The sequence below is a fragment of the Phasianus colchicus genome, chromosome 3 (genome assembly GCF_987193195.1).
Source record: "Phasianus colchicus chromosome 3, bPhaCol1.hap1.1, whole genome shotgun sequence".
Taxonomy (NCBI): Eukaryota; Metazoa; Chordata; class Aves; order Galliformes; family Phasianidae; genus Phasianus; species Phasianus colchicus.
This window is the reverse complement of record NC_143438.1, coordinates 27,385,396-27,413,099: the sequence shown is the minus strand read 5'-3', so window position 1 is coordinate 27,413,099 and position 27,704 is coordinate 27,385,396. Positions and strand designations below refer to the sequence as shown.

At 39.2% G+C, this 27,704-nt stretch overlaps 1 protein-coding gene across 12 annotated transcripts in view; it reads right to left on the bottom strand.

Annotated features, from left to right (window-relative positions):
- IKZF1 (IKAROS family zinc finger 1) overlaps positions 1–27,704 on the bottom strand; it is a 111,577-nt gene that overhangs the window by 45,830 nt on the left and 38,043 nt on the right. For all 12 annotated transcript variants that reach the window (XM_031589176.2, XM_031589177.2, XM_090137144.1 and 9 more), the window contains 2 exons: positions 16,697–16,750; positions 9,040–9,159 (listed from right to left, as the gene is read on the bottom strand). In XM_031589176.2, the coding sequence (XP_031445036.2) occupies positions 9,040–9,159; positions 16,697–16,736 (160 nt within the window). In that variant the 5' untranslated portion in view covers positions 16,737–16,750. The remainder of the gene's footprint in view (positions 1–9,039; positions 9,160–16,696; positions 16,751–27,704) is intronic.

Here is a 27,704-nt window from a genome sequence, read left to right as displayed (position 1 = left end):
CAGAGCTCTGCATTTCCATACCAGCAGGATAAGGAGTGGGGAAGCAGAGGGACTAGCCAGGTGGTTTGCTCAGAAGAAATAGTGAAATTAACAGCCCGTATTGTGAATACAGACAGCTGGGGGTTGGGATTGGAAGGGATTGTGAATAATTCAACGCTTTCTACATAGGTGTTTCTTTCTGTATGTGACTCTTGGCACAAAAAGCAAGCAGCAACTCTCAGTCCAACTCACTGACCTCACAAGGAGGCGAATTAGTTTATTGTGGTGAATTCTTGACGCGTGTGTGTTCTCCTCAAAAATAAGCTCTCATATGGAAAGAACTGGAAAGACAGCTCCAAAGCATAGATGCAGCATGAGGGGCAGAAATGGCAGAGTTCCCTAGCTAGCAGAAACCATTTCAGTGCTAGTAAAACCATCCCACTTCAACACCAACCACGGCCACCACTTCCGAGCGTTGCGACACATATTCACAGCAGGAAAAAATAGGCTCAGTATCTCAGTCCATGTAATGGACTGTTCACAGTAGTGATCTCCCTTCAAAAAAAGACCCTTGAAGCCATCATTAAAAATCACAACACAAAGCTCTCGGTTTAGAGAAAAACACAGCACTAAAACCACCAAAGATTTGGGAAGTTCAAATCCATGGTGAGGATGTTGGCCGATCACAGCTTCTTACCAATACAGGATGCTTTTAAATGATGAAATATGGAGAATGAATATTTCCCCTTCTATTAATTGCAACACAGCTGAAAGTGTCACCAACTTTAGCTAAAACCCGCCTTTCCATTGCACTACACATTTCTGTTGCATTACTTAATCAGCAGGGAGGGTAAAATCATGTGCAGATACTCTGTTATACAAAGGAATTAGCAATTCCCCATTTTTTTTTTCTTTTTCAAAAGGAGGGGTCAGTAACCAGGCAAGTTCTTATATTGTTCCATAAAACAATCCACAAGTTACTGACAACTCTGGTAAGAGCTACTTCCTCAGAAGTAACATTTCCAGGGTAAAAACAAATGGTTTATGTGGAAGTTCTCCTTGCTCTGCAGCACAGTGACTACTGGATCTCTCTCTTTTTTTTTTTTTTTTTTTAAATAAGACTCTGATATGTGCGATATGTGGCTTGGGAGGGTGCAAGTCAATTCATTCTGCTCTATTTCTCCACCTTTGCTCTATTTACCTCACTTCCCATACTAGATGCTTTTGGACTGTCTCTGGGGGAGGAGAAACAGGGGAAATGGATGAAACGGATGGTGAAAACCAAAGAGCAAAATCATGGACCTTAAATTTTATTTTTGGAACAACCCTGTTTTGGTTTTCAATTTCAAGTAATTTTGTGTTATCTTTGCTACTTACTAATTCTCTACAAATCTTCAATGGGATTCTTAATTCCATTTTTATTTACAGATTCTGAAACACTACAGTCAAAATGAAAGGAGCAGGAATTACTCCTGCTTTGGTGTCTATGGTGTTGCTATTACTGACAGTAAAAGGACAGATTAGATACCTTCTTGGGATCTCCTATGCCTATAACTTAAGGCACCTAAATGCTTCTGAAAAATGTATCCCAAAATTGCAACGAACAGAAAAATTAGGTACAACTCTTACCTTAAAACTTGTAAAAAACAAGGAAAAAGAAACAGACTACAGATGGATTACTTTATTAGGATATGTACTCCTTGCACGTGCATCTTTACAATGCAAAAATCACCTGTTTGGGAGGGTGGGAGCAGCAGAAAGTGTCCCAGACTGTATGCTGCAGGCTACTTTTGGGCTGCTGTTGGGCTGGCTCACTTACTAATAGAAGCAGTTTGATGAGGCAAAATAATTCCGAATTATCTGCCTCTGGAAGCCAAAGGCCTGGGGTCCCAGTTGCTTCACTTTCACTTGTTAATAACTTGTTGTGGTCATCACCCTTCTTCACCATAAATGACATGCTGAGCGTGAGCTATGGAATTCCTACAGACTGCACATGTGGCAATATTTTCTCCTGGAGATACCAACTTACAAGGCTTCACACATGAAGACTTGCCCAGTGAGCTTAATGAGAATGGTTCAAGGACAAACCTCTGCCCTGCTTTGATAAGGGATGTTTGTTCCTGGCTTTAGGATTACAGCTCTAAAAATGAGCTTACTCCACAAAAGAGCTTGTTCTACACTGGGGAAACCCATGGTAACATCTCTATTGCGGTGCTGAAGCCACTGTATTTGCACATTATGCCGTGGAACAGAGCCTGGGGAGCTGAAGATGAAGTTATAGGAACGTGAGGAGAGTCTGAACAAAATCAAAATGCTGTCTCTGTGGGGTAGGTGGCCCTCATGCTGTACTCAGCCCAGCCATTAACCTTCTCACTCAGAGTATGCTCCTGAAGAGCACTCAGGTTGTATGTGAAGTTGCTCAAGACAAAAAACAAGCCTGCACCAAACAGCAAACAGAAGATAGTGGTGTTGGGAGATCTGTCCAAACTCTTGATGCAGTCATTCCCCTAAAATAGCCTGAGGATTGGCAAGGTGCATTTAAAGAAGTCCTCAGCTTAAAATATTGTCCCACTTCCAGCCAAAGCCGTGCATTTTTGAATTGTGCTGCAGCCACGGCTGAGATCCTGCTAGATAATTTTAACTCCTGAGCTAGAAAGGGGCTTATCTCTGAGGCACATCTCTTCTGTTCAGATAAAGACAACTTCCTCTAACTGCAGATTAGATCAGCAGGCCCAGTATCCGTACTTAAAAGCCACACAGCTAAACATTCTGCATGTCTTCAGTTCAAACACTTGCTGCTTTCTCAACCGCAAAGAAATAAAACTTGCAGAGCTTTCCCTGCCTTTGGCACTGATGTACCCCCCCGAAACCACAGCAGCACCCAGCAGGCACTGATGGAATTGGCTGCAACTCCACAAACTACACAGCTCCGGAGAAATAAGGAAAAATACATTAATAGCTTAATAATCCCCTGCAACATTATTTTGCTACACAGCAGCAACAGAAGTCATGCTTCTACCAAATGGATGAGGAGTGGAAGAACTCCTTGCAAAAAAAAAAATCCAGAAATTTTTAGAAGCAATTCTATTCCTGGTAGGAAGTGTTGATCTGCCTGGAGGTAGGAAGGTCCTGCAGAGGGATCTGGATAAGCTGGATACTGGGCTCAGGCCAATGGGATGAAGTTCAACAAGACTCTTTTCCAACCTGATTGATTCTATGGTTCTATGATAAGTCCAAGTGCTGGGTTCTGCACTTTGGACACAACAACCACAAGCAACAGTACAGGCAGTGTTGGTCAGTGCACCTCTAGAAATGTTTATATGTAAATTATTACCTCTAGCAGAGCTTGGGTCTGGCAGTGTGGCTTTTCAGTGGTCCTATATATCCCACATTCTGCATCCCACTTTTGTAGTTCAGGCTACGCACAACAAAACATATCTTTGTAGATTGGCATGTACCGTATATCACACAGAAAATATAGAAGGGCATTTATGAAATCTGTTTTTGCCTTCTCCCACTACACTATCCTATCCTCCTCTACACAAACTCCCAGAAGAGTTCTGCATAAAAAATAATCCTGACAAAAATATCCCCCACTCAAAACCAGGTAACCCATAATGACAGGGTCTTAGAGCACACAATATCCAGTCCATAATGGGGACTAGCACTTTGGAGCTAGAAATGGGAGCTTCAGACCAAACAAGAAGGGAGATTCCTAACTTCTCTATTTCTAAAAGTTCCTAAAATACTTCAGTTGCAAGTTTTTCAATTCCTTCAGAAGTCTCCTCAGTCAGACTGAGGAGCCTTGTTTCATTGTGGAGAGTGGAGTACTCTAAATACTGTTCTTAAAGCTCCCCAAAATATACTGAAGCCAGTTTTCACTCCATCTCAGGGCTGGCAGAACTACATTAGGTGAGGATTTATCAGCAGTTATTTACAAAGTCTAATCAGCTCCTAAAGACTTTGATACTTTTGAGCAACAAAGATGTACATCTGAAAATCTGAGCAAGCAAAGCACATTACACAGCTCTCCAGGTTCTGTTAGTTCTCTGAATAACTGTATGTCCATGCACATACATGTCACACAGGTATTTTATTGCTTATGCACAACATATTACCCTCATAGCCGGCAAGCTCTCACAGGAGGGTGCCCAAAGCCTCTTTGCTCTGGCAGTCTTTTCCTCAGCCCGTTTCCCTATCCTACCAAAGCTCAAGAAGATCTGCAAGGTGGACCTGTCTAAAACAGTGGGACCAATTTTGCAAGGTGGGGTGGGGCACTTCCCCTTTTGGCTTTTCTCCTTTCTCCCCTCTGTCTTCAGCCTTTCCTTCTACTCTGCCTCCACCCAGCTCAGTATAGGTTGCAATATATTGATGTAATGGCAAACTGTTGTGGTTGGTCTGGTGGCCCTTTGAAGTGCTTATGTCCTTGCTCTCAAATGCTTGAGCTCCTTTTAAGGAAGTAAAGCAGCTCAGAGCAAGGACACTTGCCTGCACCAGTAACTAGCTACTGGTACAGGCTCTCACGTCTAAATGCCCATGGCAAGAGGGAAAACCACAAGATGTAACAACAATGCCATGTTCCCAATGATGCTAGCTCTAGGGGAGTTAAGTGTCAGAAGGCTCTTCCCTTTTAACTTATCTCCCCGTGCTAGTGTTTCTAATTTCATATTAATCTACTCTGTCATGCACTGATGTCCAGGACTACCTTGGCTTGCAGCATTGGGTATCTCTGTCCATTATTCAACAGTTTAAACTCCATTTTGTGAGATGAACCGTCCCCACTACCTCCTCTCAAAAAGAGGACTATCTATACATACTGTGCATTCCAGGTCCATGCTGTAATTTGTAACTAAGATATGATCACTTTTTGTAGAAGAAACCCATGAGTTATGCACTGGAATTCTAAATGGTCACCTTCAGCATCAGGCAGCTGCCAGAGCAGAAATGTTGATCTTCTGAGCCCACAGCTACTTTCTAAGTCCAGTGAAACTGTGAAATGGCTTTTTCTTTTTTATCCATCAATGGCTAGATATGGTATGGGCAGTTATAGATAAACAGGTTACCCTCTCAGACAAGCATAACCACTGCAACAAGTAGCTTTTTATGCATTAAACAGGGTCTGAGTAACAGCTCACTGACTTATTAGCTTCCCACAGATGGCTTGAATTAGGATACAGTCCCCAAGCTGAAATAGTCCTAAATTGAAACCATCTACTACACACAGGATGTTCAGTCCTGATTATCCACAAAAGATGCACGCAACATTTAACCTGAAACTTGAACAGAGGCAGTAGAAATCATCAGAAGATATTTCACATCAGCTTCTGCATTAAGGTTAACACAGAAATACAGCTGCTCATCTAAAATAAGCTACAAAGAAATAATTTGTAATGGAGTAGAATTTCAGTTGGATGTGTATTTCTAAATAGCTCAGAAGTACAAGAGGTATTAAGGAGCATCATAGACCAACACAGATGGTAAAAGGGAGTCTTTTTTTGTGTGTGTGCCTTAAAAATCTAACTGTTGCATTTCTGAAAATGTTACTGTATTTTCTAGAACAAGTGAATCTACACTTAAGCATAGAGCACGTGGCTCTATAGCATCCAGATAAACACAGAATCACAGAATGATAAGTCTGAGAAGGAAATCTAGGGTGGAGAAGATGGCAAGAAAGAATGAAGGTTTAGTGGATAGAGCAGCAGAAATAAAATTTGCAAGAGGAAGCTGCTCAACACATAACAGTATTCTGGGATTTACAACATTAAAAGGATAGCAAACTAATGAAGGAGATGAAGAGAGGTAGCAGTGGCCTGAATACTTTTTTTAATATGCTTCTGCTTTGTTGTGCTTCTGAGGGGTATTACTAAAAGCTGCTGACTTAGTTCCACAAATGATCTTTTCAACACACATCTTGAGCTCACACAACTGCAAGCATACATTTCATGATCATCTCAACACCTCCCTTTGAAACTGGTGTCCTCTCTGATCATTTTAATTGAGACTGCCAAAAACTGAAGGCTCCCCATGAAAATCTGTCAGGTGAATTCAGTATCTTAATTTATGAAGTCTACTACACCTTCACGCAGAGGGGAAAGATGTTTCCGATAGTTCTCTTTATCAGGTCTACAACACCCAGTTCAATTGTTAGTCTAGAGCTGGAAGAAGAAAGAGAGGAGCTAAAGCCTATCTTTCTTTAAAAACAAACAAACAAACAAACAAAACAACACTTTATTTCCTCTGATCTTTGACCTTTAAAATGCTAAACTGATGAAAAAAATAATAAGCTTTTGAAAATAACGTTAAAGGTTTTATGAAGATTTACTATAAATCTGGTAAGCAAACAGTCATTTGAACATATTAACAACAGATTTCTCACTGAACTTTAATAAGATGAGGTAGTTACTCTTTACATTTAAGAATATTGCAATTTCCAGTGTTACGTCTATAGCACTACATGTACAAAATGTGCTCCAGATTCTAGTGGTCCTCTTTGATAAAGACTGGACTCAAATTAACATTCCTCAGTGCATGTAGTTAGGGGAGACTGTCTTTCAAGGTGCAGCAGAACAAATGGAATGTGTTCAATCATATGTTGAAATACAGCATGCACAGGGGACTCCCTTTTCAAGACAGAAGCAAATGGGAAATTAGAAAATTCATACAAAAGAAAATTGTTGTCTGTCCATATCTGCTCATGTGCATTGCCTGTTCGTTATATCAGAGGCCACCACCTATCTTCCAGCTATAAGATGTATGTAGTATCAGTGTGTGTCCTCTTCCTAGACACCACTTTTCAAACTACATTTTCAGAACTTTCTCTTCTATCTAAGTTTTGCGATAAACAGAGATGAGAAACTGAACTGAGGACTTAGAGATGGCAACAATGGATGGAACACTAAGCCTGCCTGCATTGCTATACCACTGCCAGCATAAAAAGATATTTCCCTGATATATGCGATTGCACAGGCCAAACAACCCTCTCAAAGCATTCCTTTTTCCCTAATAAACTGATTTGACAATGATCCAGAATGTGCATAGAAATCATACAGATCATAATACATTTGATCTATTTTTTTTAAGTAAGAGAACATATTTTTTTCAGTATATCCTTTTAAAAAAGTCAGGTTAGAGCTAGAAAATGGAGCAGAAGAGATGAAAGTATACATAGCTTTATAGAAAAGATGAACATGACAAGTGTTGCAGTTGAAACCTACAGTTAAGATTATTCGTAAAACAGAATACTATGAATTGTCATAGTATTTCTGTTTTGTCATATAGCTGTTGACTATATCAATATCTCACTACATCACTACAAGATGTACGCTTCTATATCAAAGAGCTAGAGAAAATGGCTGTAGAAAAAAATATTGAAGGACAAGGAAAATCTTTTTTATTGCTGAGTGTGCAAAGTGAAACAAATAAGAACAATGGATTGAACTTATTTTAGGACACCAAAGGTAAAATGATCTCCTTCAATTCTAGAATCGTTTATTACAGTAACTTTTCGTATGTGTTTATAATGATATATATGTGAACTACTGGAAGAAGAAAATGTAAATTTCAGCTCTGCTGATTATCTATACCTGTGATGTGAAGTTTGCTCAATGTAACCAAAATCTTGTGTGTTTATTCAGTTGTGGACAAGGCAGTTTTAAAAATATTGCGATTTTTATCAAGGTTGGAGTGTTTTGTAGGGTTAGTTACTTTGTAGTCGCTGTACCGTGTACTCATTAACTCATTGTACTGAGCTGATAAACAAGCAATACAGGCAAGATTTTGTCAAAAGAGCTACAGATTGAGGAAAAAAAAAAAAGCACTAGTTAAGTGATCAGTTTATTAAAAGGAATGTTTTAAAATTGTCTGTTCAGTGGCATGTCCCTATTGATGTAGCAGATGATCTTTACACTCACATTTTTAGTAAAAGAGGATCGAGAGATAAAATGAAATTACAAAAATTACTGTATTATCTACCAGTTAGTGCTGGAGTTTGAAAGTAGGCTCTATTCTAAGATGCTGTACTACCTTGACTTGGTTACTTTGTCTTTACAGCCTCCCTTTCCACCTACCATCCTTTATTGTATTTCCTTCGACTACAAATATTGAAAGGCATTTGCAATCTTTGTGTAAGCAGTCTTCCACCCTGAAATTCTTTCTTACAATGCAAATGTAAAAATGATTACCAATACTTTTATTTGCAGATAAACAAAGGCATTTTAATAGACACTCCTGTCTTGGAATACTTTTAATCACACAGGGCATTAATCAAAGCATTCCAGCATTCTGGGAGTCATTGAGCTTTCATTATTGTTATTTTTCCTACTGGTAAACAAGCATCATGCTCAAGTAATACCATCTATTTCTTAGTGGACTGTATACGAGGTGATGCATGCAGTAGTCATCAGCATCACTAGTCCATCAGGTGGAGCCTGGAATTCCTAAAAAGAATCAGGGTTTTGCTAAGTCGCTTCTGGAAAATAATTTTAATTCAACAGATCTCAGTGACTGTGGACTTTTACCTAGAAGAACAAAAATTGACTTTTTTTCTGATGTCCTTGCAGTTAAAAAAAGCAAGGGAAAATGAAGACAAGATATTAAAGTCTGAAACATGAACATTATATGTTTTCTACTGAAACATTCCTGGAAAAATCTTAATAGTTAACATTCAAGATAGCATTTAAAAATTATAACAAAAATACCTGAGAATTTACTGAATTTTTATCAAATCTGAATTCATATAATTTTAACCTGGAATCACATATTTCATTCAATTCCTTTCATAGAATGAAAACAATCTTTCCTAAGGGGAACATCATGCAGTCAGTTATGCTTTAGAAAAAAGATAAGTAGGAGATTTCTTTAACTTCTCTGCAGATGAAAAGGCTTGCTGTCCTTCAAAATGCTTTTCCCAAAGAGAAGGTTGCACAAAATACACTAAGCATCTGAGTAATCCTTTGCAAGATTAGATGAAAAGGCATAGGACCTGCTTGTATACCCATGTACTTTATAGTTGTTTAACATTATATTTGAGTAATACTTCTCGGAGTGGACTATTCATCTTACCCAAGACTCTCTCATTCTTAACACTCTGCTGTCCTCCAGTAGTAGTAGAAAGGTCCTCTGGTACAGGCATAGGTTCATCTGCGTCATCTGGGACATCACTAATCGGAGGACTTTCCTTTCCTAGTAGTGAAGAAAGCATCAGTGAATCATCAAGTAGCCTCATTCTCAAATAAGACTGTAAGAGGAACCACAACCAAATAAAACTGAACAACAAAAAAGTAGTAAATTAGTAACACTACTAGAAGCATGACATCTTCAGGACCAAAACCTGCTGTACTACAATGAAAGCTTCTTTAGAACATAGGGGAATTGTAGCTGTGAGAAGAATGTGTGGCCGGGATCTCTTCAAGCTTAGTGACCTGTGGATACATGGTTACAAGTCTTAATTTTTTGGGACGCTTTTTGGCTGCTCTGGTCGTCAGGTTCAGTTAACCCAACACAGACTGACAGAGTATAAAAGGTATCAAATGGTTATTGTTTCTGCAAAAGCTTCTAGAGTGCACATCCATTTTTGCTTCAACAACATAGTCTAACAAGTCTAACCCACCAGTACTCTTAGACACTTAAGAGAACTAGCCAAAGAATGAAATTTTATCTTCAGCTAAAAATTCAACTAAATCTTCATCAGGCTTCACTGATACCCACAGATCAGGCTTTGGCTGTCTTTCTGCCTACAAATAATCACGTGCTTACAGTTCCTGGGACCTCCCCAAACACATGCAGTTAGCAGAGGTCAGCCGAAGCATAACTTCAAGGGTTTTATGATCTCATATTTGTAAAGAGGAAACAAACGTCTGTGTCTTTCACATATGAAGTACTGTAGAAGATATCAGTTTGGGGTTTTAGTATATTTTAAGTATAATGGAACTGTGTTCACGCCGAATTCAGTACACTAAGAAAAATAACTCTCCAGCTCAGCAGTGCGCTTCCAGAAACTGAGAGGTTTCTTGGTTTCCAGGATCAGGTGCAGCATACATGTACTGCTCACAGGACTATCTCTATCTTGCAGAGCTTCTTTTGGAGTGATTTCACATATCTGCTTGCAAAACATTCCTTGGAAACAACTACTGAAAGAATTATTAAGTGATTAGTTTTCTTGACTACTCCTGAAAGACCAATCTTTGAATTAACAGAAAAGAAGGAAAAAAGCTCAGATCAGTATTTGAGCTCAGTAACATTAACATAAGACCTTTGTCTCCAAAATTGAGATGTTACCAATTTACAGTGATGCAATCTATTAGACATCCTATGGCAGTCAGCACAGCATCATGAGCAGCGATTTCGTGGCACAAAGGCCTAGAAAATAAGTGTTTATTCCAATGAACATTCCCATATGAACACACAAACATTAATTAATTCTGAAATCAGTTCTCAGAAAAAGAAAAATTCAAACATTGCTTATATAATTGCTAGCAGTCAGTTGATACAGATTTGTAATACAGGGTACTTGGAAAAAAGAAACTGGCTTTTATCTCTCGGATGGAGCAGAGCACCAGTGCCTTCTGGTCTTTACTGATCGTGGCAGAAAATAATAGGTAAGTTTAAGTATCTTCCACATCATTTTGCCCTCTTCCAGGGGCCTGGCAAACTCAGGACAATCTATGACAGTCCCGGTCACAGTTTCATGCTCAGCCTGAGGGAAACACTACCCTGCTGTGCAATATGCTATATCCTCTCCATGTTCCAAGGGGCATGCAACTAAACCCCCCCCCTAGGGTAATCTGTGCTCTCCCCTATGCAGGAGAAAAGTGTAGATTACTAGAATTCCCACAAGAATTACTGTTAAAAATATCTATCCATATGTCCTTGAGAACAAAAGAACATCAAACTACTTGATACTCAACTTCCTCTAATGACTGTAATCCTTCTGTGAAGATCATCTCAAACTATTTGAAAATAGGGTAACAGTGGGGGAAATTCACTGCTATGGTGCACAAATATAGGTTTAAATGAATGTAATATGTGAATGACTGCATTTCTTAATGATGCGCCTATCGGAACGTGGAACAATCACTGAGAGGAGGTGGTGAGAGCGGTACTAGGTGGAACCAACTGAAACTGCCCAGCCAGAGGACTTGAGGACCACCACAGATTGGTCACGCATAGGCAGAGGGATGGGCTGGATAACTTAGTAAGGCTCCCTCCATCTCCTAATTCTGTGCTGTATCCTTCAATGGACAGAATTACGCCCGCTGAAAATGAGTGCAACAGTGATCGTGGACTGTGTAAATGAAAGACTAGGAATTTCACAGCAAAGGAAAATAAAGTACATCTTTATAAAATTAAAGAATTCAAAGGAACTTCCAGCAGTTTTACTGATGCAAGTCCCACGCCTGTCAAAATGAGGTACATCTTATGGATTGAAGGTGTGAATGAGAAGAGACAGCAGAAATATTCCAGGCTTTTCAACTCTCTCCCCAGTAAAAAAAAAATAAACAAACAAAAATCCAGACTGCTAAGCTGAGAGTAAGAGGCAGTCTGGTCAGAATCAGCTCTCATGGCACTACATCCAGTTCAAGGAAAAATGTTAAATAATAATATTCAAAAGACACCTGTAACTTCCAAGGTGCAAAGTGTGCTTCCAGTTACACAAATGAAAATTGATAGTTTGCCTTAGCCTAGATTCAGAAGTACACATTATTTAAAAAGCTGAAGACTCTAAGGGCTACCAATCCACATAAAAACTATCAGAGCTATGAGATTATGAACAGGAAACAAAACCAAACAATATTAATATGTAGTTGAGCATCCTAGAATAAGAAAACAAAGGAGAATGTTTTGAAGGTAAGTCTCTTGGAAAATGAACCTTTTTATAAATTGGAACTTTGATAGTTTATGGTGACAAACTGCATTTACTAAATAAATATGAACCTTCCATTTGTTAACTAAATAGCAGTTTGCCTAGATAACATGAATCAGACAAGCCTCACAGACCTGGTGGGACAGAAGGAGGATATCTGATAAACTTCCTTCTACAGAGGAAACAGCAGCTAAGAAAACTTAGCAAACTTGGCTTTAGTGACTCATCTCCCATCATTTGACTTCTTCATGTTACATATGATATAGAAATCCCTGCATGCAAAAAGGCAGGGTAAAAGCAGTTGTTTTAAAATAGACATTTTTGTTGAATTCTGCATTTTAGATTCCAGAGCATGATATTCGTATTTCATGCCTTAACTACATCTTAATTGTTAAACCGTGATAGGTTCACTACTGCATGTTAATCTGACAGATATGCAATCTCACTAACACCCTTTTGCCAATGAATTTAGAAATGGAAAGGGAGCAAGGAAAAGAAGGAACAGTTTCCCATTTACTTTCTAACAAGCATGTCCAAAATAATGACTGGCCAAAGGGACAGAGCTAAAAAAAAGCCACAAAAAACTAGTGGCAAATACTGGGATAAATCATTAAAACGTCACATAATATATCAAAAATCTATTCCAGATATATTTTTGCTCAAAGGTAATAAGGGAATCATAAACTAATCTCTCGTGTTGTTTTGTTTGTTTGTTTGTTTGTTTGTTTATTATGATTATTAATATTACTTTTATAAAGAGCCACGTGAGGAAAATATAAACGACAGAGGAGCTGTAGAACTGAAGTTCTGTTTCTGGCTCTGCCACTGACTGACAGTGCCCTTAGCTAAGTCACAAATGCAAGTAGCTTCAAAAGCAGGTTGTGTGTGACACGTTGCCCCAGTTCATGCTGCTCTGAAAAACAGTCTCAGGTATCAAAACGCTGCTATCCCTGTATGAAAATTTTCACAGCATGGCCTAACCTATCAGTGGCAGTAAGATATCTACTCAGCTCCTCTGTACTTCAGTTTCCTCATCTGTGCCCTACCCATCTAGTAGAGACACAAGGAAAGGGAACAAAGTGCCCAACCCAGCTAAGTCTTTATGCTTCCCTTATTCCTATCTAAGTTTGCATGCCTCCTGGTGATTTCACAGCCTCACTCCTATATGGAAGCTCTTCAGTTCACATGGTGCAGTGGTGTTGCTAAAACTGCAGCTCTTGAAAAGAAAGCCAGGACAGGATTTCTTACTGAAATTTAGTTCACTACTCTTCCACAAAGGAATACTGGATTTATTTAACACCTGAGAGTTAGTTGTTTTGTATGGGAGTGCTGGAACCACTTAAGAAGCAGTGAAGCAATAACAGCAATATATAGATTTTCTAGCTAAGAGTCAGAACCCAGTTCATCTCCCATTTTCTCTAGTGGAATCTCCAACCTGAGGTGAATGAGGAAACAGTCCTGGAACAGTAGCCAACACTCAGGTGGTAGAAATCAGCCCAGGATATACTCATTTACTCATTCCCAGAATCTAGCAAGAACTTCAAATGCAAAACTCTTCTTCCTGCTTTTGCAAAGTGTGGCACAGCCTTGCAGGTGTTGGGGAAATTTTTTTTTGTTAAACATGGAAATATTTGTACTGTTTTTTCATCTTCCTTAGCTGTTATGCCCTAGAACAGAGAAAAAAAGAAAAAAGAAAAAAAGAAAAAAAGAAAAAAAAAAAGCAGGAAAAATACTGCTTGTTAAGTGAGATATTATCTGTGTTTTCTGACTTTTCTATGGGTGCCGGATACTGCTTGGTTAAATGTATGTCAGCTCTCTCCTCATTTCAGAACTGCAACTGCTTGACTCATGAAATATCGCTTTCAGAAGAAGAATACAAATTGTGAACTCTGAGGTGGTCTTGCAGTATTCGGTTCCTCTAGGAGCACGTGATGCCAGGATTCCAATAAGTGGGAATTGCCTGTGCATGTGTGGGGTTTGGCTCACTCACGTGAGCTCTGTGTTCTATTGGCCTGGCTCACTGCTGCCACAACTGAGTCAGCCACAGCTGCATAAATGCAGCAAATGGAGGCAAAATCACTGCTCCTCTGCTGAGAAGACTGTTTCTAGAGACCTATTTTATTTCGGGAAGGGAAGGGAAGGGAAGGGAAGGGAAGGGAAGGGAAGGGAAGGGAAGGGAAGGGAAGGGAAGGGAAGGGAAGGGAAGGGAAGGGAAGGGAAGGGAAGGGAAGGGAAGGGAAGGGAAGGGAAGGGAAGGGAAGGTCCTCATAATTTTATTTATTTATTTATTTATTTTTAATAAAAGACATAACCAAGTGTGCTGGTGAACCAAGTCACCTAATTCCATTGGCTTGGAGAATATTCTACATCTGATGAGCATTACTCACAGAGCAGGAGAAACAACTAGGAGTATTCTTCATCTGGCATGACAATCCCACTACAGAGTAGACCTCCCTTGTCATGCAAGGAAGCATCCTAGAAGCATGTAGAACCCCGGGAAGAGGATGAGAGGGAAAAACTCCTTTCTGAAACTGCCAGCCAGTGAGAAAGAAGTAACATCCTTGAATCATCACAGTCTCTACTTTTAAGGTCTGTATGAGCTGATAAGGTCTAGTAAGAGTCAATATCTGTGGAACTTAATTTGACAAACTAACATAAGGCATAAGGCTGAGTTCATAATAAATGGAAGTATATTTGCAAGTTCTTTATTTGTCCACTTGTTCACATATCTAGCTAAGAGCCTAGCTTCAATACAGCCTCTGCTCACAGAATGTACCAGATGAAATTATCAGCAGCTCAGTGACAGGAAGGGCAGGAAGAGTTCATATAGCTTTATGTTTTTTGTCAGAGGTAAAATTCCTCTTGCACCGATATATTTATTTTTTTAAGGAGAACTATCCCTAATTACAGAAGAGTCCTGTTCTCATCAACATTATTTGATAGAAATTCTAAAATGTTCAGCAAAGTATTGCAGTGATTCAAACTCTGGAAAACTTTGAAAGCTACAAATTAAATGCACATATACATATTTAAATGTACACAAACATTCACATTGCAAAGTTTCCTGCAAATCTTTCCTCTCAAAGAGAGAGGCAGACAGCAAAGAAGGCCAGATGACCTAATTAATATCTTCCACACATCTTCTCCTCATATCCAAGGAAAAATATAATGTGCTTGTAAGAGACAGCAAGCGTGGAACTCACATTATTGCCATTGTGAAAATGCCACCTAGGTGGCATCCCAGGCAGTATGTGCTACCACAGAGGAAGAGAAGATCAGAGCTCCTGGCCCCAGGTGCTCACATGAGCAGGAAAGGCCTTCTGCAGCACGCAGAATAGGTGGGCTCAAACCACCATATGCCTCAATGCTCTGAGCAGATCCAGTGCTTTGTCCACACAAAAGAGTTGTGGCATTAAAATCTCACTGCTTTTTCTGCCAGAATCACTCATGCTCCAAAGACAGAAGGCACAGGACATGCTTTATTTCATTTACAAATTGTTCCAGCTTGCAACAAAACATTGATGTTAAGTATGTCCAGCTCTAATTTTAAAATTGTTAACTGACAAAGGGAGTGAAGCACGCTTCCATAGGGCCTACTAGGAACAACTTTCCTAAACCAAACCTAGCTGAAAATTGTCTGTTAGCATGAAGGATTACTATATTGTGGTTCTTTCACTTGGAAAATGCATCTGATTTTCAATTTCCAGGTGACTTTAAAAGTTCTGTGTTCCTTTTTTTTTGGTGGAAACTCATCAATGTTTTTATAAAGAAGGGGAAAAAGAGAGAAAATTGTGTTCATATATTTCAGGAAAATATTCACTACATGGCCACCCACACTGGATCAGGACCTTCACAATTTCTTACAGTTGGCCTCTGGGTCTTGAAACTGAGAGCCCAAGAGCTCTCTCTCAAAAAAGAGCCATGTGCCCAGTGTGGCTGCCGGAAGGAGGCCTCGGTGAACAGGGCTCCAGACTGAACACTAAAAGTGAAAACTGAAAGCCATTAACTGTTGCAGCTGCTAACACATTAAGGAAACCGGGAGGGAGACTAACTTATCCCTTTTTAGCTGCTGAAGCACTGAGGTATTAGTACATGTTGCTTTGCTAAGTTCCAGCACCAATCTGCTAAGGAATCAGTTTCCAAGTATATCAAGAATGAAGCTCCCCATAGAAATATCAATATGGGACTGCAGAATCCTATCCAGACCACTACAGTTCAAATTTCAGAAACCTAACTTCTCTATTTTTCATACATTTCTCAAAATCACAGAATCGTAGAATTGTAGGGGTTGGAAGAGACCTTTGGAATCATCTACTACAACCTCCTGGTAAAGTAGGCTCAAAAATATTATCATTCTGGACAAAAGCAGTTACAAGCTTAAAGTCTCATGTCAATCAGTCTTCTATTTAGTTTCAGAATCTTTGGAAAAAGTCAAATAACTCAATGTAGTAAATAAAGTTTGTTTGCTTTTAATTAGTATTTGCCCTCCCCCTCATCTGGTGAACTTTGTTTGTTCTGTATTTACTTTGTAACAATCAAAATTTTGCTCCCAAAAGAAAGAGTGTAAATGTGAACCTGACCACGCTTCAGGGATATACTACCAAAGGTTTAATGCAAAATTACTTCTATGCTGCTATATTCCCTTGACTTCTTTATTTACTCTGTTCCTTTTAGAAAATCCATGCACTGTTGAGCTTGATATTAAGTGATATCATTAATTATATCTCAATTCCCACTCTGGTTTTTAAAAAAGACCCAAAGCAATTTTTATTGACAAGAAGAAAAACATTGTACTGTGCTAGAAAGATGAGCAGGAATTTAGGATTTTCTTTATAATGTATTCATTAAGGACCTCACCTGAAACCTGGGACATATCTTGAGCCTCATCTGTTTCCATTTTCCTCAAGTTATCTGAGAAGAGAGGAAAAGCCTTAAGTTAATGCAAAATAAGACACACATACACACACAGAAGAACCCCCCCTCCCCTCCCCCCAAACACACATAGAAGGAGAAAGAAGGGGGAAAAAAAAAAAAAAAAGCCCTTTGCTATTTAACTATAAGATTATCTGGGAAGAATAATGTATTTTTCTTTTTATTTCCTCCCTGCATACTTGCTGGAGTATCAGACTGGCACAGACCTTGATCCTTTTAAAAACAGCATTACAAAGATTTATAAAAATATCATTACAAGCACAGGAGGACCAAATTTGTTATTTATTGTTAATTTCCCACTGCATAATAACCCAAAATGCAAACTGACTGCAACAAAATTAAGCAGAAAATTAAATGGCCCTGGGTCATTGTAGGCACAGAATTCATTCTCTTGGTTGATCCATAGTTATGTTCTTTCTAATTTACTGAGCATGCATCGATGAACCTTGAGTCAGCTTGGTGACACGCGTACAATCAGCAATCAAAAAACGAAGCAATTTGCTGAAGAATGTCTCATTTACCCAGGCAGGGCTGCATATCTGAGCAGCAACCGCCACTACCTCCATTAATAATGAATACACCTCAGGCAGCAGCAGATGGGCAGAACAGCAGCCTCAGGCGTGGGCCCCTCGCTCGTCCAGGAGCCCTTCCTACAGACCACACCGGCCTGGCGCTACACGGGGAGAAGTACAACTCCCTAAAATAGCGAAACAGGCCCAGGAGAGAAAGGGAACCCGGGCCTTCCTGTTTTGCTGACAGATGGCTGGCTCCACCGCTTGGTAAGTCATACTGGGAAGCTCCTGCCCTCCTCTTGCGACACACCATGTTCTGAAGAGCGAGCGACCAGTGACCACAAACACCAGGGAGAAGCAAGCAGAGGGTTAGTGGGGTAGAAATAAAACTCAGGTTTGCAGTGGGCCCTGGGCCCCACACACCAGCCACGGACAGCTGGTAGCCCTGCAGATAACGCACGCGTTGCTAGAGCAGGTAGTCCCAGCACAACCTGCTCCTGACCTCAAATCATGGTGTGGGCAGCTGAGGTGGCCTCAGGTGGGGAGTAGAAGAACCCTGTAAGCACTTTGTGAGCTGTGGTGTGCTAGGTCACAGCTTGAGCCAGACGTGACTGACTTCACATCCCACCAAAAGAGGAGTTGGCTCTGTGCTGTTCCTTAAAACCAAGATACATCCCCCATCAGCTATGTTTCCTGAAATTAAATTGCATTTGCTTCACAGTTGGAAGCAGAGGAGGATGTGGCCTGGGTTCTGACAGAAAGGGCATCAAGGATATCCTAACGTTTTTAGCCCAATTGCATGATTTCTTTAGTTTTTTTCCAAGTCTTCTGCATGCTATCTGACAGACTGCAGTGGAGAAGTGCAATAGCAGAAGTCATTTATATTGGTCACCTACGTTTTATGGTCTCCTCATTACTTCTAAATGGCAGCAGGACATCTGAGAACCAATATACTGCCATACCACCTTGTGAAAGTTGGCTTCCCTCATCTGATTCATGCTAGATTTTCATAACAAGGGAGTGGAAACTTCAGGACTGCAGACGGAGTGGATGGGGAGCACATTTTTGCCTATAGAGCAGGCAAAAGAGATCTGAATTCTCACAGAATGTGTACCGTGGCACTACTTAATGTTCAATAATGCTTTGTTCACTTTATTTTGGTCTTAAACTTTAATTCCAGAAAAAAAATAATTTGTTTAACATGTACATGTAATTCTCAGAAATGATTCCAGCCATGCAAAATGCAAAAAGCCACCTACTACTCAAAAATTTGCATCAGTTCTTATCGGAATCAAGAGCTTTCAATTGGTCCATTTTAAAGTAGAAGTTGTCAGTAGGAAACGCAGCTTCTCTTGCAAGAGGAAGAACACAGCACCTTCCTACAAAATAGCCCACTTGGTTATTGGAAATAAAGTGCATTTATATATGGCAGGTGGTATAGCACAAGTGCTCAGTACAGTCCATTATTTCTACTGCAAGTGTGACTGAACACAACAGGAAAAAAACAAAAAAACAACAAAAAAAAACCCATGCATTTATTACTGCTTGTGAGGGTCACCTGGCTGCTATTAATCAATTGATCACTACAAATTTTTCTACAGAGTACAGTGAACCTCAGCCAACCGAAGAAAACATCCCAAGAAAATATCCACAAAAAGGGAATCACATCCCTGAAGAACACCTCATTCCTACTGCACCCATTTTTCTCTCTTTCTAGGGCTTTGGCAAGGCTGGGAGTGGAAATGGGAGGAAGAGGTGACAAAAGAGAAAGACTTTTTTTTTTTGTTTTGTAGACAAGGGCTTTTAAAAGCCATCAATCTATTTCAGTGTTCCCAAATTTACCTACTCTTGTTTTACATTCAGCATTTCTGCAACTTAGGCAGCACACTTCTGTCTGAAAACACTCTCCAGTTCCTAAATGGTGAGGTAAGGTGAGTTAAGGTGAAGTACATATAGATTTTGCTTTTTAATGGAATACTTCCTGGATTGCTTTCTGTGAAAATGGACAATTGCCTTTTCAAAAAGTGATGCCTCAGTTATCTAAGAGATGTCTTCAGAGTTGATATAAATGATTTTAGGGCATTTAGCAAAACTGTTCCGTTTGATGGGGATGAGATGGAGAGAAAAATAGAGATGGTGGAAAACAAGGCAGGGAAAGATTTTTTTTTTTTCCAAAGGTTATTTATAATAATTAAGTATGGTTCCCACATTAGATGAAAATCCACAAGTGCTAAGCAAATTGATTAAGCAAACAAACTAACTTAAAAAATCCTAAAGGTTGCTGAATCCTTTACAGGGGAAAGTCATGCTCTTACACTACAGTACTTTATGGCATCTGGTAAATACCAATGAAATCCCAGCTAACTTTTGTGCGCTCTGTATCAGCAAAGAAAACACAGCAGGGCATTCCCCCACCTCTAATTCTACAGTGACAACAATGTGTTTAGTTTTGGCTCTGTGACTATTAAAAGGTTTTTCAAATTGGACATAACGTGACTTGGCATAACATGACATAAATTTTAAGAGCAGAATGTACTTCTTTTAATTTTGCATGATATATCTATTAATAGGAAATTATTGTGGCAACTCTGTCCATGGCATGGGGGGGTTGGAACTAGATGATCTTTAAGGTCCCTTCCAGTCTAAGGGATTCTGTGATTCTATGATAAGATTCTATGACCCCACAAGAGAGCCCTATGTATGGATATCAGAATTTGTACCAAACTGTTTATTTGATATGTTTTTTTGTATTTTTTTTTTTTTTTAGGAAATGTTTATGACATGGGAACCCTATTTGTTTTGGCAAGAAAAGGAATTGTTTTATATTTTTTCATCTTAAATTGTATCTACAGAATCAAATTTCCCACAAACAAAAGAAGTGTTTATGACTTCATTGTCTTCAGTGCAGTCACGTCCAATTACATTAGTAGGTAATTTAGGAGCTGAAATTAGAAATCGAAAGATGGGTGGACAGCTGACCAAAGCAATCTTACTCTCAAATGCTGAGTGTGTGTAGCTCTCATTTATGTCCGGAAAAAGATCAGCACCTAGGTGATAATAGATCTTTTTTCTCTTTAGGAATCCAAAAAGCTTCAAAGCTGGCTCCCTTATGTGACGAGCTTTAAAGTTCCTTCCAAAAATGTGTAAGACTACTGCTTCAAGTCTTTTCAGATGTAGAACTCAAACCTATATGTTTTCTTCTCCACAATTCAAATAGCAGATCACAGATGAAGCTAATGCTTTGGAAAAAGTATCAAATGTTGCAGTCTGAGCTCTTTAGCTAATTAGTAATAAACACACACTAAAACCGAGAAAATAAGCTGATTTTGTTTAAAAGAAGGAAGCACCTAACTGACCTAACTGACAATCACACAAAAATTTTGGATTTAAATCAGTCAGCATTTGTTCAGGTCTGGCACAACCCTGACCCCAAAAAGAACCATACATGACTGATTCATCTCCTTGCAGCTCTGCAATGCAACTTGTGCTACTTCTTGAGAATATATCAGAGTAAGCCCCATGAATCACTGAGGCACTACTCTATGTACACCAATTGTAAATTGCAACAAGTGAATTTGGGAACTTTTAGGATCCTGACTGTAAATAGGATAAAGTCATTGCATGGTCAAAATATTCCAATCTAAGAATACACCAAATTAATTATTTGCAAGCCTTAATTTATTATTTTATCTGCTGTTTTACAATGCAAATTCAAAAGTGAACCCTCCATTTCAGGAAAATGAATGCTCAGCACTAATACAGTTTATTATCAATGTAAAGAAATGTATAGGCATGTTGTCCTACAAATCCTACTCTCCTAAGATCAGTGATATACTTCAGTGGAATGATTTAATTCAATGCCAAACTAACTCCCTTCTTTGTTCACCACCTATGTGAACAAACTATGTGAACAAAACATGTGGTTATTGACTTCCCTGTGACAAGATGGGCTTTGCAGTCAAGACAATGGCATCTGTGGACTTGAAATCACAAATTTTGACATTTGTGAGTTACTTCAGACTGGTTTATAGCACACCTTAACTCAGAGCTGGCCTTCCATCTACATATACCTGTAATTCTGGTGCTGCAAAGAGGACACACATGCACACCATGCCTTGCTGCAGGTTTCCTACTTGTAGGTGTAGCCTTTCCAGATAATCAGAAAGGTCCCCAAAAGAACCCTTTGGTTCTGAATACATCCCTCAAGGGATCATACACTTTTACACAAAGGCTTAGAGCAGAAAACACAAGAAGTTTGGTGGGAAGCAAGAAGAACTTTCTACTTGTGTCTTGCAGGTGCTTTTGAAAGCATAGAATGAGAGTAGGTCACACGTTCTTCAGCAGTTGTCGCTCTGGGTTAACAACGATAAAACAAAGAAGCAAGCTGGCAAAAGCCTCACTTCCACAGCCACTGCGGGGACGGAGCTGATTTCACAATTCTAACTTGTTGCAAGCTGCCTGGCAGGAGGAAAAGGGTCCGCTCACACAGGTCACTGGAGCAGCTGGCCCTACGTGGGAGCTCGTGCAAGAGCGCAGCTCCTCTTTGTGGTCTTTGACATATCTCATTGGCTCCAATTCATATAGCTTTTAAAAACAAATATCCAAACCAGTAAGCAAAAGCATAAAACCTCAACCCACTTTACAACATTTGCTTTTATGCAAAGCACCGAAGATGGGTCCTAGATTCCACCACCTACAGGACACAAAGAAGTTGAATAAACAAAGCAAAACCAGGCTGCAGCCTGGAAAACACAGCAGGAACGCAACACCTATGGCACTTAACGTATCTGATGGGAGAGAGTGGGCAGTAACAACAAGTAACGAGTGGTACATATGCTGCAGCATCAGCCCTTGTGTTTTTATGCTAGGAGTTGCATCTTCCTGCAGATCAGAACAGCTGCATTTCTAATTGCATCAGTCCATCTTGACCTAGTAGAACCAAGCCTCTCACATCCACTCAAGCTGATGGCTTTGAAGCAACAACCAAGAGAGGGGAAGCATAAAGACAGCCCTGCAGAAGAATTTAATCTTGACTTTCCTTTTCTTAAAAAAAAAAGACATCACCTAACTTTTTTTAACGGGCTTTTTCCTTCACATACGACCTTTGCCTCCCACAAACAAGTGAGCACAAAACAGGAAGGCTGTTACATGTGAGTAGAAGGTAGTATGTATTGCATAACCAGTGCAAATAGTTGAAGAAAACTGCTAGCATCCTACAAACTAGTTTTAATTAAGTGTTCAGTATCCCAGCAAGCAGCTGATAATTAGCTTTATTATTATAATTTAATATGCTAGACTTCACAATCTCGTGAATTACTCTACTTTAGAATCATTTTAATTCTATTTTTAATTTCCGCCTCATCACATTGTCCAATGTAAATAATAACTACAAGGATGAAGGGTGGTCCTTTCTGAAAACTAAGAGCTGAGAGTCATAATAAGCATGCCAGTGTCTTTCCACTCCTGTTTCAAAAACACTCTTGAGATCTTTTAAAAAAAATGCATTAAACTAAAACTGTTTAAACGAAGTGCATCATTTTTTTCTCCCTTTATTCCTTTCCTTCTCCATTGATTCCACAGTCAGCATTTTCTGTGAAGCCTAGGGAGATGTTTAGTTAATTCAGTCTCTTCTCTAGTGTAAATTCTGGTTAACTACATGAACTGACAATACAATTATAAGCATACAGTCAAATTTCAATGGAGAGCTCCTGTCTGCAAAATGAAGGAAGCACTGTAATTCAACACACAAGATTAAGAAAAGAACTCTGCTAACAGTACAGATTTGAAACATTTATATGTCTGGCACATGTAAAATTAATTTCCATGTTAGTGAACAATTGTGAGGGTGTAAGAAAAGTTGTCTCAGAGATCCTACATAATTCTGAGTTCTTTGGGAATTCTTTGTACAAGCACCAGCAAATGATAAAGAGTGTATTTTGCATGCATTTATGTGTTTCCCATATGTAATCTCATTAGCATTTGACTGTACTGACTTATATTCAGGTAACAATTCCCAGTTAAAGGAGATTTTGAAAAAGTCTTTCAGTGACTGTGTGCAAATTACTGAACTTGATATCACTGCCACTATGAAAAAGGTTCTTCCTTCAAGTTTTCACATAGTAACCAGTCATTAAAATTGGTTGCATGATATGAGAAAAATATGGAGGTAATTTTCCTAATTAAGGCCACATTTTATTAACTCATTAAACTCTGTCACCTTTTTGCTTGATTTTTAGTGAAGACAAGAGGAATAAATTCACCATGACAGAGAAAATGCACACATTTCCATCATATAAATAAAATGACTAAAAACAGTGAGATGTGGAAATTGAGGCTCTCAATCTAAGAGCGTGGCACGTTTGCCAGTGACCCAAATGAGCTTTTGGATAGTCTTCCATAACTCTCACTCAAGAGAAAGCAAGGAGCGGATGCAAAACTGCACTTTTTGTATCCCTTTAAATAAGTACGTGTGATTTAAAGGCACAGGATATCTTCAGAACAGCCTAAATATGCAATAGAGAAAAAAAAAAGAATCTCTTTACGTCTAGAATTGTTATTGCCAGATATCCCCAACAATATATCAGTAGCTGATTTGTCCAAATTATAGGAGGTTTCAATAACTCTGCTTCACGATCTCAGAATTGCTTCCTAATTTCTCTTCAAACTGTTCAAGCTGTTACGGATTATTAAAGGACATTATCAGCCTGAATGAGCATATTAAAGATCCATGTGATTTTTTTTTTTTCTAAATAAACCTAAGAATATCTCCTAAAATTACTATAATTGAAATGAATTAGCAAGTTTTTCCACGCTACATGTTTCAGTTAACTCACTCTGCTTTTGCAAATATTTTGGAGCCAATCCACTGCTGATGATTCCAGCTTTATAATGCAATTGCTCCACTGTTCTCAGTGACTTGACACAATTGGAAAAAACGAAGCAATGCAACGAGGAATCAAACCTTTCATATAAAAGAAGTTCCTCTTTTACTGCGAAAGCTTGAGCAACTGGGATCAGAAGAAATTCAGATCATTCACATAATTTTTAAAATAAGCTAAACTAGTAGACATTCTCTATATACTGAAAAAAATAAAAGGCAATTCTAGTGTAAATGCTCTTCTAAACATGCAATCTGAGTGGTCTTCTGAGACATTTATACCAGAAGCAGGAGTGTGCCATGCATGTCCCAAACCTGCATTGTCCCATCCGCATGAATTTTCAACGGTACAAATACGGTTCAGAACACGCACATATCTTTCCAGGACTAGGATCTACCTCTGCAGCCATCACAGTGTTGGCAGTGACCTGTCCCATACAAAAAAACCTATAGTCTTTTCTTATCCATGAGCTGAAAGCATTGAGGAAGGTGGGTCTTAAAGAAAAACGGTGAGGCAGACGTTGGGTTTTTAATAAAGATACATCACAGCGTAACCTCTGGGACAACATAATTCTGTTTAAATTTAGGGAGCAAACTGAAGTTTTGTTGACTCCAAGTTGTAGTTATGTTTATGTACAGATTACAGTCTTAGGAACAACACATCACAGCTGACCTGGAAGCGGGGAGTTTCCCAGCTGGAGTCAGTTTTGCTGGATAGCCACTGGGGAGGTGAGACATGCATAGCCTCTTTGAATGAGTGGAAGGTGCTGTTTAAGAATTACCATAAAACTGAGAAGATCAAGGCTGCCTATCTGACCTCAGATGGAATTCACACTTTTCTCTGAATGCCGTAGCTCTCCATCAGGAAAAAAATTGAATATTTGCATTAAGGAAAAAATGCCCATGTGGAATAGCTCTTTCATCTTCTGACTCTTGCACTAAGTTTCAGGCACCTAACAAAAATATTTCTTGAAAAATCATATTCCCAGAAAAACTTTAGGAGTCCTTACCTTCCACTGACATAATCGATTCCTGGCTTTCTTTAGAATGTATCTAGCAAATACATTTAACCCAATGATGTTTTTCCAGCAGTGTAACCTCTTCCATTTATTTCCCTTTGTTGTTTTTTTTTTTTTTGGGGGGGGGAAGAAGGATTCTGGGAAGAAACATCATTCCCAAACCTTTCTCCTGTGAGAATTTTAACTTCCTAGAAAAGCACAGTTTGTCACTTTGAAAGGGGGAATTCCATGGGAGTCCTCTACAATGTCAGCCACGTTCCTTCTTTACACACACAAAGATGACAACTTTTTCTAAAGACCCCATTCTTGCTACACTACATTTTACTACTTTATTATGTTTTCTTTCATCTAATTCTATTACTTTTAATAATAGTAGAACATAATGACTGGTCAAAATGTAATCAAGTACATATGTGAGTCTTGACTGTAAAACAAAAAAATTCGCTGTGGACCCAGATCTTTTTACACATAAAACATATTAAAAAATCCCACAAGTCCTCAGTGGAAGTTTTTCCTGACAAAGAGCCACACAATTAGGCTATGATCCATGACTTTTGATATCCTTTGGACTTTAAAAAAATTGCCAAAAATGATCTGCCAGAATAGTATTCAATTCATTATGCCCTTCCTTGTTTTCCATCGCCTGAATGCAAACTGGACCCATTTCCTTGTTTTCTGTAAGACTGCACTGATAGTGTAAGAAGTACCTAAGCTCAAATAAAACAAGACTGGAACTTTTTTGGCTTGATTTTGGAGTTATCCAATTTTAATGATGAGAAACAAGCTTTGTATTATAAAACTCTGTGGATTGATTCTCCGCTTACATTTCTGCATAGCTATGCAGTCATTGGAAGTGGCAAGCAAACCAGGTTTTTGGTATTAACCTCCACAAGGGAAAGGAAAACTGCTACAGTAACACCAAGATGGGGACTATTGCATTTTTATTGTACTCTGTACAATATGTACAAACATGTCATTGATGCTTGTATAATGAAAAATACAGCTATTTCTAGAGCCAAGGTGGGAAGTTGCAGGTGTACGGCAGCACTGTGTCCCCAGTGGTACTCTGTGTGTGTGATCTGCAAAACTACATTGATGCACTTTGCTCACTGGGAATTGGGTAGCCAGTCTGGGAACACTCAGCTGGCACACGGAGTGCACACAGGACCCATGTCAAAGCATCTCCGAGTCACCATGAGCATGAAGGGCAAAGAGGGATGCGAGCCCCATACGTTCGGGCAAAGAGATCAAAGCCTCTTTACCGAGGCCCCCCACTCCTTCCCACCTGAATTAGAGCAGTAAGTGGAATTCCATGTTATGCCACTGCCTTCCTGTTGCTTTTCTGGAAGTCATACCCCAGAGCTGGGTGACTCCTGCAGACAGTGCAGCAGGGTTGAAACCCTGGCTCCGGAGGATGACAAGCACTGTGCTTCTGCTGACTTCCATATGGTTCCCATTCCCACTCAGTGGATAAACTTGCTTTCTCCTTGGCTTTTTATCCTCAATTTACCTCATGTTAAGGGACATCATTCATAATTCTTCATATATTTTCAGATTGCCATATATTGAGTTCCAGGTTTAGATTAATTTATCCCTTTCTCGCCTGTCCCCCACTCCCAAAAATAAAGAACATTCAAATCAGTCAACAAGTGTAATATTTGTGAGAAAATTTTTAAAGCTGGAAATGAGTCTGGGATAACAGAAATGTGAACTAAGGAAAGTGCAGAGCTTTGCAGTATTTCAGACACTTCCCCACACAGTTCTGCTAAGGACAGCTATCAGTTTAAGAGTGGTAGCACACGGTCTGTGCTTGGTTTCTCATGTCCACATGCAGCAGTTTTAAAGGCTTCCATACAGGAGTAAGGCACACAGCCATGTAACTCCTGCCTGGGAGTGCTCTGTTTGGGATGGAGGGATCCTTTTTTGGGAGTGGGAGGGCTGGGAAGGAATGAGCAGGTGGAGATATGCTGCACTCTAAACAGCATATCCTGTATTTTTCATTCAGTCATAAAACTAATGTAAGTTAAAAATCAAAGGAAAGCATGTTGATATTAGAAAGAAGTTTCTGCATGGGAGAAATGACACTTTATGGAAAAACCACATGCTATGAACTACTGTATGCTACTGCTACATTAACCTCGAAAGAGGAATATTGGGCTTTTTCATGGTAATATAATCAAGTCTATTTTCACTTTTTTTTTTTTTTTTTGTCTTAAATTTTCCCTCACTAGAGGGAAAAAATAAATTTCCCTCACTAGAGAAAAAGAACAAACAAAGTTAGTTAAGGGTAAAAATTTGCTTTGTAAAATCCAAGAGCAATGACATTTTCATGTAAGAAAGCCATTTCATCCCTAATTTCTCCATTTCACTAAGACTCCGAACCCTTAAACTATGCAATTCACCAGCCAGGCAAGAGCAGTGCAGTAAGGCAGCCACAACATCCCTCAGCAGAGTTAATGCAGACGAAGTCTTTCGAACTATTTGGAGGGATTTTAACATTTTGGGGTTTTTTTTTGGTTTTTGTT